This window comes from Porites lutea, chromosome 13, assembly GCF_958299795.1.
Source record: "Porites lutea chromosome 13, jaPorLute2.1, whole genome shotgun sequence".
Classification (NCBI taxonomy): Eukaryota; Metazoa; Cnidaria; class Anthozoa; order Scleractinia; family Poritidae; genus Porites; species Porites lutea.
Window position 1 is genome coordinate 11,907,340 of NC_133213.1, and position 15,021 is coordinate 11,922,360.

At 38.7% G+C, this 15,021-nt stretch overlaps 1 protein-coding gene across 1 annotated transcript in view; it reads left to right on the forward strand.

Moving 5' to 3' along the window:
- Window positions 1–11,363: 11,363 nt before the first annotated feature.
- LOC140923228 (VWFA and cache domain-containing protein 1-like) overlaps window positions 11,364–15,021 on the forward strand; it is a 23,199-nt gene continuing 19,541 nt past the window's right edge. The window contains exons 1-3 of the mRNA XM_073373312.1: window positions 11,364–11,764; window positions 14,001–14,588; window positions 14,902–15,021. The exon at window positions 14,902–15,021 is cut by the window's right edge and continues 25 nt beyond it. Of these exons, the coding sequence (XP_073229413.1) occupies window positions 11,588–11,764; window positions 14,001–14,588; window positions 14,902–15,021 (885 nt within the window). The 5' untranslated portion in view covers window positions 11,364–11,587. The remainder of the gene's footprint in view (window positions 11,765–14,000; window positions 14,589–14,901) is intronic.

The window sequence follows — 15,021 nt, forward strand, 5'->3', positions numbered from 1 at the left end:
CTTCTTCTCGAATTAGTTGACTGCCAATTTTATACCGAAGTATTCTTAAATGAGATGTTGCGCTAGAAAAATACATTAGAAGCCAATAATTCTTTATTGCGTTTACATTTTAATATTCGTAGCCTTCACCGTAATTGAGAGTTGAGGTTCTCTTTTATTAATATAACTGAGACCTGGCTTCGAGACTCCTCGGATCATACCGATATTTTAGGCTATAAATTTGTGCACCATCCACTTAAACATAGGACAGGTGGAGGTGTAGGTCTACTTTTAGGGGACAATTTTGATTTTAAATGTCGACCTGACTTAGTTTTCTCTTGCACTGAATGTGCTGAGTCTTTGTTTGTTGAATTCAATAGGCCGAAAGAGAAAAATAAAGCTGTAGGTGTGGTTTACAGGCCACCAATCAAAATTTGCAGGATTTTATGAATAGCCTGGATTCGCTGCTCGTAAGTATCTCCAGCGAAAACAAGATTTGCTATGTTTTAGGTGACTGAAGTCTAGACTTAGGGTGCCTTCCTTTGAGATGATCCCGATCAGGCTCAGTGATCCGAGAAGAGATCACTCGAATCATGGTAGATCAAATGAACCGATGAATCCATTCTGGACAAGGATTCATCGGTTCATTTGATCTACCATGATCTGAGTAATCTCGGATCATTGATTCTGATCCAGATCATCCCAAAGAAACGCACTCATATGAACCACCATTGTCAAGAAACAACTGGAGAATTTTTAGAAATTATGTATTCAAGAATGTTTAGTCCACTGGTCACATGTCCAACAAGGATAAGTTCTAACACGATTACGCTCTGATTGATGATATTATTTTTACGAATAATATAAACAACCTCTCTGTTAGCGGGCTAATGTTGTGTGATACATCTGACCATTCTCCGATTTTCACATTGCTTCTTGATCAAAACAAGAATTATACTTGACTTTAATTTGTTCTTGTGACAAAAGTGCAAATAATGTCGCTAATAAAGTTTAAAGATAAGCTTCCAAACGTTAATTGGGTTGAGTTGTCTGAATATAAGGACCTTGTTTGCTCTTATCGGTGTTCCTTGATAAATTAATTAGTTTCGCTTGCGTAAGTAGCAAGACTCATCTGCAAGCCGGTTTTTTTCGTATTTAGTACACAAATTGGAGTCATGGTTTCAGGGGTTCCTAGCGGAGACCGTGGAAACTGGAAATAACAATCATTGCGTGAACTAAGCCACGCATGTTTTGCGAAGAAAGCTTAAGAAAGATTTAAAGCTTTTCCGGAACGGGTCGGTCCACGAAGTCTATCGCTTGAAAGCGTTGATTACTTTGGAACAAGTGAACACTTCTGTTGTGAAAAAGTAAAAAAAAAAACGTTTCATTGTATGCAAAGGAGTCTTGTGATGACCATTTTAGGCGATCCATTGAAGAAAGGCGCCATCTTTATCACGAATGTTCGTGTATTTAACACATGCATACCTTGCAACCGCAGACGTATTTCCTGTCGTCGCTAACACGCGTACTAAGTCGAATAAGATATAAAAAGTAAATATCTTGAACAATACTCGACCGTCGATAAAGTAGGAAGTGAAAAACCCTTAGCGAGTAAATCCTGTTTGGAGTTGAAATAATCGCCTCCTTGTTTCTAATCGAATCTCCAAGAAAGCGAGACTTAACGCCTCTTCTAAGAGCGTTCTTGTTTTACCGTCGGTTAGATCTAAGCGTGGACAGGGGACAAAGAAAACAGGAGACAAAGAAAACATGAAGTGTTTTGCCCCCAAACATTTGAAGTTTGACGGTCGTTAAAGTAAACTGTCGGGCCAAAGTTAATTTGTTTCATATATCTTTTCAATCAGTGCGTTCCGCCCATTTTTCATTTTTCTCATTTTTCAGGCATATTTCTCGCTGAGAAGCAATGATAATAATTTTACTTCTATAGCGCTTCTTATCCTATGTTGAAGGCGCTTTACAGTCATGTAAACAACATTATTGATAAATATTTACAAATTTACAACCATATCCTAATTATATTTACAATGAGTAAAAAAAGGAAAAAATTAAAACTAAAGCAACTATTAAACTATTTTATTCATAATGATTAAAAAAGGAAAAATTAAAACTGACGCACTATATACAAATCTATAGAAACAATGATCTGTTATTACAGAATTTAATAAAACAACACACTTACCTCCTGAAATTATTGTTAAATTCGAAAAATTCTTGCAAAGAATATTTTGTTGAGTGAAAACAAACCAAGTCAACAACAGCCGCCTACTTCAAACTCGAACGTATGGTGGCAAAACATGTCATGATTTCACCCAATTAGAACTTGTTTTTTCCTCACTTGTACACGCTTAGATGCAACCGACGGTAAAAGCGTCTCTTTGATATCCAGACTTCATAACTTGAGAAATTTTACAAGAGCTATAAAAACAAATGCACTTGATGATAAGAAGGTAACTTAAGGTCTATTCATTGATGTATCTAAGGCCTTTGATACAGTAAATCATGAAATTTTGCTCGACAAATTAGAACACTATGGAGTACGTAGTATGCTTTCCAATGGTTACTGGGGTGAAAAAGTTATCTTTCTTGTCGAAAACAATTGGTGCAAAATAATGATTACGATTCTTCATCTTTAGATATTACTTGTGGAGTCCCTCAGGGCTGTATCTTAGGTCCCTTGTTATTCTTTTCAATTGATCGTGCTAAAGCAGCTGTACTTTTCTTGGTGTAATTTTGGACGAACATTTAACATGGAATTCACATATACAGGGAAAGTGTTTAGAGCCATAGGTATAATTTATACAATATCAAGTTTTGCCTTAATAATTCATCCTTGCGGACACTTTATTATAGCCCTGTCCGTCCATACTTATTCTACTGCGTGAGCATCTGGGCATCAACGTACCCATCAAACCTCCTTAAAAAACGGTTTGTAAGAATAATGTCGAGGAGTGCTTTAGATGATCACACTGACCCTCCTTTAAAAAATATAGGAATTCTGAATCTTGAGAGAACTGTGTATCTACAAACTTCAAGTGCGGAAATTTATGTATCAGTGCAAATCCGGCTTACTTCCTGATTGCTTTTCAATAATATGTTTTTAGTGACACGCCAGGTGCATTCTTATGGCACAAGAAGTTCGGAGCTTTTTTATTTACCACAATACAGGACTAATAGCGGAGCTCTCGCGCTCGAAGCGCGCGCCAGGGGAGCACCATAGGTAAGAAAATTCGGTAAACGATCCATCCGAGAAAATTTGGTTGTGACGTCAGCGTACTCCGTCCTTCCGTACACTCTTTGGGGGTGATGGAAGGGAATCGAGTGTCATCCCGTTGGGGGGAGAAGCATGTTATAAATCGTGCGATGTATTTGTGCAACTCGCGTTTCTCTTGGCGGGAAATCGCGCAAGAAAAAACTTGTTTACTTCAGAAACTTGTTTTCAAGTATTTAAGCGTAAGGATTTGTGTCTGTAGTACTCAGGTTCTAGTAAACTGTTTCGAAAAAATTGTTTTGGCAACAAACAATAGCGGATTTAATTCAACCTACACGTTTGCTTGTAAGTGAAGAGGGATGGGAAACAGAAAGAAGCGGAAAGGCATAGAGCAAGAATTAACAGGCGAAGAGGATTCGATAGCTGAAGCTGACAGAGTTTTGTGTCATCTTGTGATGTTTTTAAAAGTCATTTTGCACTGGATCTTCAAAATGAAATACAGCTGCTATCAACGTTCTTTTGTTACTCTTGGCTGGCTTGTTTATTGAGTTCTGGTTGAGAAATGCGCCGCTCGACAAAAAGAAATCGGAAATCATCGTTTTCAAAAATAAGCTACTCTTATTAAGCTTACTTCACCTTGCTAGACTATGGAAAAGTCTAAATTACTTGATGGGTTTCCGAGCTGCATCCCGACCGTCAAGCTTGAGTAATTGTTTTGCGTTTGATGTGTTTTTTTTTTTTTTCTGGTTTCATGTTTATGCCGTTATTTTACGCACATTTGCAAGAGTTTTTGATAATTTGTATGACCTAGTAAGTTAGTAAAGAAGACATTTTCAGACCGCGACTAGAGAGAAAACGTTCTTAAAAATAGTTTAGTTATCCTATCCTTTGTAAAAAGAAAGCTTTGAGCGATGTTCTTGCCTGGAGTTCACTTTGAAAAATAACAAACACGTCGAAGGTGGCTTAAAACTTCAGGTTTAAATCTGCAAGATTTTATTTAGCCTGAAATTCATCCGATTGATTCTGGTCGTTTTCTCCTCTCAACAAGGAGTAAAAACGACTCGAAGTAATCGGATGAAATTCAGGCTAGATTTTATTCAGAGACACTTTACTATCAATACACGTCTTAGTAAATAAAAAATTGCAGTCTTTTGAAATGTGTCGTTGAATTATATCAAATTGTCTTGATTGTTTGTCAAGATTTTGATCTCTTTCTTATCGCTTTGCTTGTTCTTATTTTCAGTCGTCCGTGAACATCGCATGCAGGAGTACTTAAAATGCCGCGTGTATCAAATGAGTATGGTGTTTTAGACTTAAATGCAAACGAAAATCATTCTGATACCTCTTCCTGATTACTAGCGTTCATTCAAATACTCGACAGCTCGCATTGTAAGTTTTGGCACTTGGCAAAATTTAGAATTGGCTGGTCGGACGGGTGATTTTCTAAAGTTTTTGCTCAAAGCCCATTATTACCCTGCGTACTACATAATGGCAGACTGATCTGACTTAACAGTCTTGTTTAACGGTGAAATCTCTATAAAAACGTTTTATGATGTTGCTATTTTTATAATTTGTTGTGCAAGGGAAGCGCGTGCTTCGATCGTCCTCAGTATTGAATGAGGGCAATTTGTGTTGTAGGATTATTCTGTAAAAAACTGCAAATTATAATTAAAATAGGAAAAAAAATGACATAAATTCTGTCCAAGGTCTGAAAACAAACAACTCCTGATAGTTTACTCCAGAGATGGTGTAAAAAGTCTGGTTTACGCGCTACCAGACGTTTAGCGAGCCACACACACAAAAAATCCGGCCTGATTTTTTTTTTATTTTGACCTTTCCTTTAGACAGAGAGATAACACCGATAAATTGAACGAGTAAATTGGCTCACAGCCACCGGGGACTATCGTGTCTTTACGGTCTTTATAGCATAAAAGTATAATATAAAGGTGGTTTTGGGTGGTCACAAAGGTGAGTTTGCTTGGGAAGAATTTGTTTTTCACGCCTAATCTACTATCGGTGAGGGTAAAAGGCGGAATGAGTTTGCGGAATGGCATGTGGCATGGCTTGCGGAATGACATAATTACGCGGAATTGAATATACGCAGCTGAATGATCCAAAGAAATAAATTAAACTGAAAAGAGCGCCCTTCTTTGGCACCAATAAATTTACAAACGCAGTCGCTGTTTTCATGTTGCGGGCTTAACATCACTGTTAACATACGATGACAATAAAAAAACCACGAAGGCTCATTGTCGACCAGCATTTTCCGCACAGCCACAAAGATTCTGCGTCTTTTGAAGAAAAGATGTTTTCGAAGGTCGTCACGCTCCCTTTCTACTTTATTTTTTTCTGCAAAGGATGTTTGAACGATTAACTTAATAGTTTCTTTTTACCTATATTTGTATTCCAAACCGTGTGAGAAGTGTTTCTTTGTGAGACTGTGGGTTACGTGATCGCGACATAATTGATAATATTCAGTGATGAATCGAATCTTGTATTTTGTTTCCTCAGTTGCGAGCTTGAGACGTGCGAAACAGAAAAATCGACCAAAATCTTAATTTAGTGGCAAGAGTTGAAAATTCAATTTCTTTCATTTTTGCTCATAGATAGCTTTTAGGTTTATAAGGAACCTAACGTAGATTGTTCCCGCCGAGAGCCTTTTATTCGCGAGAAAAAGTAGACGATCGGTTTTCGATGTCGGAGTCCGTCTCAGACTGCATTAATTTTTAACCTGAAATTCGCTAACATCAACTTTCCTCGCGTTCGCTAACGAAGCTGGATGGAGAAATTTGGACACTTTCCACGAACAGAAAAATTATTTTCCTTCCACTAGAAGATAGTTTCTGGGCAATAGGGAAGCTGGTCGTACTAAATAATTTTAAAAATGAGGGATAGGTTTCCAGGATAACAAAAATTTAAGTTCGTTACTCATTTTCGAAGGGAATATTTAACATGTGGTATAACTCCAGATTCTCTTCTTGCTATTTAAATCACACATTTAGACATTCATTTAAAACATACCTTTGAATTGGCTTGGGTAAGTAAAGGAAATCTCTGTAAGACACCATCGAAGTTTAGGAATTTTCATCGTAGGACTTCAATGTTTTCGTTTGGAGGCTGCCTTCAGGAACCCTAGCCAATTCTCAGGTATGTTTTAAATAAATGTCTAAATGCGTGAACCACTAAGGCAGTTGCTCACTCAAATTGGCGCCAAAAAGGGCGCGGCAATGACGCGCGCATGCCTTTCAGTTTAATTTCCATATTTTACATTCCGCATAATCATGTCATTCCGCAAGCCATACCACATGCCATTCCGCAAACTCATTCCGCCTTTTACCCTCACCGATCTATTATGGCCAAACGGTGAGGGTAAAAGGCGGAATGAGTTTGCGGAATGGCATGTGGCATGGCTTGCGGAATGTAAAATATGGAAATTGGCGCAAAGAAATAAATTAAACTGAAAGACTTGCGCGCGTCATTGCCGCACCTTTTTTGGCGCCAATTTGAGTGAGCAACCGCTTTAGTGGTTCACGCATTTAGACATTTATCTAAAACATATCTGAGAATTAGCTAGGGTTCCTGAAGGCAGCCTCCAAACGAAAACATTGAAGTCCGGTAAATATAGTGAGGCCTGACCAAAATAACTTAGTTTCCCTGATTGTAGTAACAAGACGAAATATCTTCTTTTTCCGTTATCCTTAGCGAATTACCATTGTTAAAATCCTTATTTTTCGATAGAAAGTGAGTACCAGAATACTTGTGCGTTTGATTTTTTGCTTCTTCAAAATACTGTCGGCACCGAAAATGTTACAGCTTCGATCAAGAATTACGTTGCGTTACTACCTTGATTTCGTGACTGTCATTTTGACAGCTCCGTCTCTTCAAACGTACGTCGTGCCACATGCAGTCACGGAACAGACTGTCACGCAGAGTCGCAGGCAGGTAAAGTTCAGTGTTAATTAACCCAGTTTCACCTTTCTTTGATTGAAAAAAGCAATTTTGTAAAGGAAAAACCTACAAGACGTACGAAAAACGAGCCTTTAGGCTGTAAATATCAGGAGCCCATCAAATGGAGCCTCCATCTCCATTAATTTCTTGAGTCAACCCTTTCCCGAGTAGATTTATAAATAGAACGGCTTTTTTCCCGCGAAAAGTGTCATATTTCCGTAAGTCTCGTATGTCACAGTAAAAATAAAATTGGATGAAGTCGAACTCAGAAGCCCGTCCTTCGACTGTTTTCCTTTATACTTTACGTCCATTTTTACACTTTTACAGCCGCTGGGATCTGGGTATCATGAAATAAAAGTTAATGAATTACCCGACTGAGACTGAGCATGAAGCGATGGGGCAAAGTCAGCGAACCAGGGGCACCCAACGGCAATTTTAGGAAAATAACATTTCGGAAGACGATTTGAGATCTAGAATTTTCGGAACATTTGTTGTAAAATTTCTTGCTTGCCTGCCTCTCCTAGGATTTTCGAACATCTCCAAAGTGGTATAATTACCCACTTTTAACGGATTTTTACCCTAAAAAAGGCCACCTAGAATTTTCGGGAGCCTTTTCCTGGCTGAAATTTTCGAAAAGGTAAGTTTTGATCCCTATAATTTTCGGATCACTAGACTTTCAGCTAGGAAATCCGAACAGATGAAAAGTTTTTAAGGGATAAAATATGCCTATTTCTACCTTTTAAATATTAAAATACGTTCAACAATGTTATGTTAAGTGGTTTTGAACTATATCCTCGTTGGGTGCCCCAGGCGAACTGAGGATCGCGGAAAGGTAATCTTTACGAGTATTTCTTTCTTTTTTTTTCTGCCGCCATACATCTCTCATTTAAGCATGCACCTAGAAAAGAGTCGACGATTAAGCGTTGTGTGGACGATTTGGAACTTTTCGATGATCAGCGTCGAAAAAGTGCCAGGATCATTTTAATTTTTGTCATCACCGTGGAGTGGGTTTCGCCAGTTAAGCACCGCGTGCGAAAGCGATGACCTAAGTAGCAACAAACGAGGAATGCTTCAGTTCCGAAATTTGAGAAATTGCAGCCTTCCTTTACAACTGACTTGTATAACTATGATAAAACTGGCACTTGAAAAGTTGAACAGAAGACAACAGTTGCTCGACCGTTAAGCTAACTCAAAAGTAATTTGCTGACGGAGGAATTTGTGACATAGCGCTCCAGTCCAAAGACCCACTTATCTCAAGAAAAACAAAATGGATTGTATCTGCGCCAAAAGAATTATGACTGACCAACAGGACAATTCTCAGCAGTTAATGTAGAAGTTTAGGCTCAATTCCTTCCTTCGAATTCGCATCTGTAGATCCCTTTTTTGCGAGAAAACAATGCCTGAGCCCGGCGTTACAAAACATAGCAGGGAATCATCACACTAGCTGACGGACAAAACAACCACAAGGACTACAAGTATTTAAAGGAAAGGGTTGACTCCAAAGGCTTGTATGGGAGATGGAGGCTCCATTTGATGGGCTCCTGTAAATATCTATTTATGCGCGTTTCGAAATTGGAAGTGTTTACACAACACAGACAATTAACGCCAGCCTACCATGAAAATTCCTAAACTTCGATGGTGTCTTACAGAGATTTCCTTCACTTACCCAAGCCAATTCCCAGGTATGTTTTAAATAAATGTTTAAATGTGTGATTTAAATAGCAAGAAGAGAATTTGGAGTTATACCACATGTTAAATATTGCCGTCGAAAATGAGTAACGAACTTAAATTTGTCCCTCATTTTTAAAATTATTTTAGTACGACCAGCATCCCTATTGTCCAGAAAAAATCTTTTAGTGGAAGGAAAATAATTTTTCTGTTCGTGGAAAGTGTCCAAATTTCTCCATCCAGCTTCGTTAGCGAACGCGAGGAAAGTTGATGTTAGCGAATTACAGGTTAAAAATTAATGCAGTCTGAGACGGACTCCGACATCGAAAACCGATCGTCTACTTTTTCTCGCGAATAAAAGGCTCTCGGCGGGAACAATCTACGTTAGGTTTCTTATAAACCTAAAAGCTATCTATGAACAAAAATGAAAGAAATTGAATTTTCAACTCTTGCCACGAAATTAACATTTTGGTCGATTTTTCTGTTTCGCACGTCTCAAGCTCGCAACTGAGGAAACAAAATACAAGATTCGACTCATCTCTGAATAATATTATCAATTATGTCACGATCACGTAACCCACAGTCTCACAAAGAAACACTTCTCACACGGTTTGGAATACAAATATAGGTAACAAGAAACTGTTAAGTTAATCGTACAAACATCTTTCGCAGAAAAAATTAATTAAAGTAGAAGGGAGCGTGACCTTCGAAAACATCTTTTCTTCAATAGACGAAGAATCTTTTTGGCTGTGCGGACAAGGCTGGTCGACAATGAGCCTACGTGGTGTTTTGATTGTCATCGTATGTTAAGCCCGCAACATTACAACAGCGGCTGCATTTGCATTGGCGCCAAAAAAGGGCGCTCTTTTCGGCTTAATTTATTCCTTTGGAAATGATCTGCGTATGTTAAATTCCGCATAATTATGTCATTCCGCAAGCCATGCCACATGCCATTCCGCAAACTCATCCCGCCTTTTATCCTCACCGATAGCCAAGGGTGATTTCTATTTATTAGGTGTACAAATAAGATTATTAACTCGACGTAACATTTTAGATGTTGCTTCATTCTTGCACTCTTTGTGTTTTACATGAAAAACAGCACATAAATAAACACTGCATGATTTTAGCCACAATATTTACTTTTATTGTTGAAAGAAGTTCCAAAAACATGTATTTTCACCCAACATTTGCTTGACCACCTGCTACTTATGACGTCATATCTCGTAACCAGAGCAACTGACCATCACTAAACTTGACTCAAAATCTGCGTGAGGGATGAGCGAACAACTACTGAAAACGTCAGGAGCTAATGTTTTATCCTCAAGGAAAAAACTCATGAAAACCTTATGGAGGGGTGGTGGGGGGGGGGGGGGTGGCATCCAATGTCCATTCGATGTGTGACGCTCCACTCAGTTCGAGATTGGCGCGGCGCAGCTTCGCTTCGTGACAGAAATTCCACAAAAATCACCGTTCTTGTATGTGAACAGAAGTCCAATCTGATGTGATTTTCGTGGCAGTGCAAAAGCTATTCAGTATAGTGTGAACATAGCTGAAACTTTGCAAAGCAACTCACAGTATGGCTGAAATAAATGGAAAATTTTGAGTTGAACCTTGAAGAGGCTGAAGAATGCTTTTTAGTGGACGGTTTATTGCACATTTGTTGGGCCGGAAGCACACCCGTGACAGTGAACCGGAACATAACAGATCAAGACATATATTGAGACAGGTTTCCCTATAACCGGTTAGGAGGGAAAATAAGCGGAGACTAGATTAAAGGGCTTACAACCAGTTTTTGGTTACTTGGAACTTTTTTGTTTCCCTGGAAGGGTTCGAGTACCTTTCCCGGGGGTATGTGAAAACTAACAACTTATCTGATCACTGCGTCAAAAATAGCCCCAGGGTAAATCTTGTTTGTCAGAATAAAAATGCAAACTAAGGCATAGAGCAATTAGTCAGATATTTGACGCAGTACCTGCCCTGACTTGCCTGTTCACTTATTCAGTAGCTTAATCAACTGATCCAGTCAGAAAAAAAAGACAGCCAAAAAAGGAAAAACAGAAAAAGGCAAAAAGTAAATCTAATAATAATGATAATTATAGTAATAATAATAACAATAATAATGATAATATTCAAATTGTGATAAGATGTATTAGTGATATGAACTTATTTTTAGCACAAAACAAAAAGACTGTTTTATGAACCATTAAGTACGTCAAATGGCTGAATGAACAAAGGCGGCAAATATGCAATTTTTCAAGGGGTGGTTTTTCTTCCGCCGTCAGTTTGACGTAAGTGGGTTAAAGATATCTCGCTGTGTCAGCTTAATGAAGTAGGATACAAAACTCTTTGTCAGATTGACTCGGCGATGCAAAACCATCAGAGCTTAGTTGGCTTACGAAGGAAGGAAACGAAAAATTACTGGGAGCAGGGGCGGAAGGAAGTGATTTATCTGCCAGGTCTTAATTTTGTGCCGATTTGCTAGAAATAAATGCGCTTTAGCGCGAAGGGGGTTTCTCCCTTGAGTTTCAAACTACGTAAGCGTTTAATCAACTCTTGAACCAGGTATTAGTTGTAAACTATCTACGGTAATTTCCCTTTCAGGAGGATCATGATACATTAATAGAACATGCTGGCAAGGAACCCGGAAGTAAATCTTACAACTTAAAACAAAGCAGATAACAGAACTTATAGCAGGTTTTTGGTGTCGCTACCAGACATAAAAACAGATTTTGACGTAAAGAGCAGAAGGACAAATATTATCCAAGCATGGCTGCATTTGCAAGTGTCGTTAGACGCGTGAAAGATACTGTAATAATTTTTTCAATTTGTTATTTCGTCGTTCTCTCGTCTCTTCAAGCATGTGCAAGTCTTTTGGATCCCAGTCTGATAAGTATGGAACTTCAAAGTTTTGCCAGAGATGCTCTTGGCGTGGAAGAAATGCAGGTAAAACTGATGTGTTAAGTACTTGCTTAGAAAAGAACACTATATACTCCTTTAGAAGAGATCCCAGTCACAAAGAGCCCACAAATAGTAACTGATACTGTTGTTAGCTAAATTTATAAGTGTTACGGATAACCAGTGAAGTTCAATGAATATAATTTGAAACTCAGGAACTACGCCAGGATATAGAACTTGTCATGATAATGCAGCGAAACAACCGACATGTACAGGCAGAATTAAAAAACTTAATTTTTCTAATTCCACTGACACGAGACATTCAATGCTAAAAGTTTCAGGATGCGTCAGTCAGTCATTTGATGCAGATGTATCCTAGTTAAGTTTCCATCGACGTTACACTTCTAGCAAAATATTATTACATGTTCTGGGATACGAAGATAAGAAAAACCACAAAAAAACCACCCTTTAGAAGTGGTGAAAAAATGTTAGAAAACGTATTCCCCTACTAATGCCGTGGCACGAAACCCCGCCGGGGAATGGGTTTAAGCGAATAACTTAGAACAGTGAATACCTTGTCACACAGACTACTCCAAAGCGACTAAAATAATTAATTTCAAAGAAGGTAGGTCCAAAAGCCTAAATGCATATTAAGTTATATACCGAAATAAGGTTATTCCAAAAAAAAAAATACAGATCTGAACACGTAAGGATATAAGCCATCGGAAAAGAAAATATGCAAAACAAAACGAAAGCGAACACGGCGACTGAGCTGACGTATTATGCCACAAATCCCGCGCCAAGACCATAATAGTCCGAAAACACCCCACGAACTGCCGCGCCCCTCTAAACCGTAACGTCCGAATATCAATTTCTGAGTAATTCGTTCCCATGTCTCTCAATCGTCAGGAATTTCTTTTTGCGGCTGTGCAGAGTCTCGAGTATTGCCGTAGCCCAAAACAATCAAAATTTTCAAGGGTGGAGATAAAAACTGAATTGAATGTTTTTGCCCCAAATATGTCCAGGGTCCCCCCTTACCAGCAAATTCCCTCAGGTGTAACAAAGAAAACAAAGAGCTGATGGCGTAATGAGTTAAGCAAAATTAGATGAAAATTAAGGCTATATTCACACTACACAGGATAGCTTTCGCGCCGGCACGAAAATGTTATTGGATAGGGCTTCTTTTCACACATAAGAACAGTGATTTCGGCGCGATTTCTGTAGCGGAACGAAGCTGCGCACCGCCAATCTCAAAGGTGGAGCGTCACTTGTTGGATATGTTCTGTGACAAACTCTTGTGTAATGAGCACAGTAATGCGGACCGTAGCGGAACATAATAAGTAGGAGTGAGGACTAGAATCCACCGAGACGGAGGTAACAAATATCTAGGATTTAGAAGTAGGATTTAGTTCTCCAAACCCTCTCGGCTAACCGCTCCGGCACGATGTTCAGTGTGTGAACGGCTTGTTCCAGTTCGATGCCGTTTATACTATACCGGATAGCATTTCGTGTCGTCACGAAAATCTAATGTATACGGTATATGTGAGCTAGCGTAGCCTAAATATGCATGGTAATCTTAACACCTGGGCCCAGTTGTTCGAAGGACGTTATTACTGCTTAACCCGGGGTTAAATTTAACCCGGTTTTCTCTTTCTTGTGTTCAAAAGTATTTTCTCGGATAATTTTCTCTGATATATTTAGAGTTTTCAATCATCAACTTGTAGACAAAAAGAATCAAAACTGAAATGCTTTTTAAGCTTTCAAATCTGAATTTAAATCTCGCACTAACCCTGGGTTATTGTAACCCAGCTTTGAACAACTCAGTCCTGAGCTTTACAGTCTTTTGACTTGATAAAAGAGGATGTTTTTTTTTTATCTCTAACCTAAGCCTTTGCCACGTGAAACATGACAGAGTAACCTAACTAGAGGTAAAAATATTTTCTTTTTGATCTGAAGATAAAAGGCAATAACACTATAATAAATTTGGCATCTGCGAAGTCTTACGTAATGCATCCGAGTTAGCAATCGGAGTTCGAAGAGAACGAGCGCTTTACTTCCTTTCTTTGCTTTACTTGGAATATATTTGTTTTAGAACAGGAGAGCTGTTACATGTAAAACATCCCGGAAGTAAGTTTTCAAATAAAATAAGACATTTAAAACTGGATACTGCTTCATATAATGACAAGGAAAAAATTTAAATGCAGGTATTTTAAGATAATTTTTTTCTGAAAACGCAAAAGAAATCTTAATCTCAGCCAGAGCCTTTATTTTCGTTCTCGTTTAGATACATTTGGAGAAACTCCAGTACCACAAGCAGACCATGACTGGAGAAGATACTCTTCCATCTCTAGCTGCCAAACTTGCAGACAAGCTCAAAACGAGGTTTGCAGTGGTAAGGCGACTGAAGAAAGCGGTTGAAGACTCGTACAATCGAGCTGCGAATACGAAGCCGGTCACGGAATGCTGTAAGGCCGAGAAATCTAAACTTCAATACAACACGAGGTTCCGATCTCTAGTGGACGTAAACAATTTTTGTGCTCAGATTTCTAGTACTGCTTCACCCAACCCTTTTCACTTAGATGAAAGCGTTCTTTTGGAAATGAAAGCTATTTTTGAAACGTATTCTTTCTTCACTTGGCAGTACTTTGCTTCAGAGGAAGGCATGTTGACTATCTTTCCGGTTCACTTTAACGAAAAGGATTGTTCTAAATACGACCCTCGATACAGACCGTTTTACGTGGAAACCGCCACTCCGGAAGCTAAAGACGTGGTGTTGGTGATCGATACAAGTGCATCCATGATTGGAGAGAAACTTGTCATCGCCAAAGAAGCTGCAAACACAGTGCTAGAAACCATGAATCCAAAAGATCATGTAAGTGAATAACAACTAAATAAGGAACAGAAGACATCAGTGCTACGTGCTTATCAATGGGTTGCAGATGAGAGAGGATATATATTAACTAGAATATAATAGCCATCGACGATTCGACTGAGCCTACGTGCCAAGCTTTTCCAGGCGAGTTCGTCTTGCTCTCGCTCCAACTTTCGCGCAATGCCTCAATCGCGGAAACGCTTGTTACGCACGCTAACATTTCAGTGCATCGTCCCCAATAATTTTCATTTGAAATTTTAACTGGCTTCGAAACGTTTTTCTTTTTCTTTTCTTTTCTTTTTTTAAATTTTAGGTTGGAATTGTATCCTTTAACACTAAGGTCGCAACCCCTGGAATCTTTGGTGGGAAAAGGTTATGTTACGGTGAACGGTTAGCAAGAGCAACTCCTGAAAATATCAATAGTTTAAAAAGC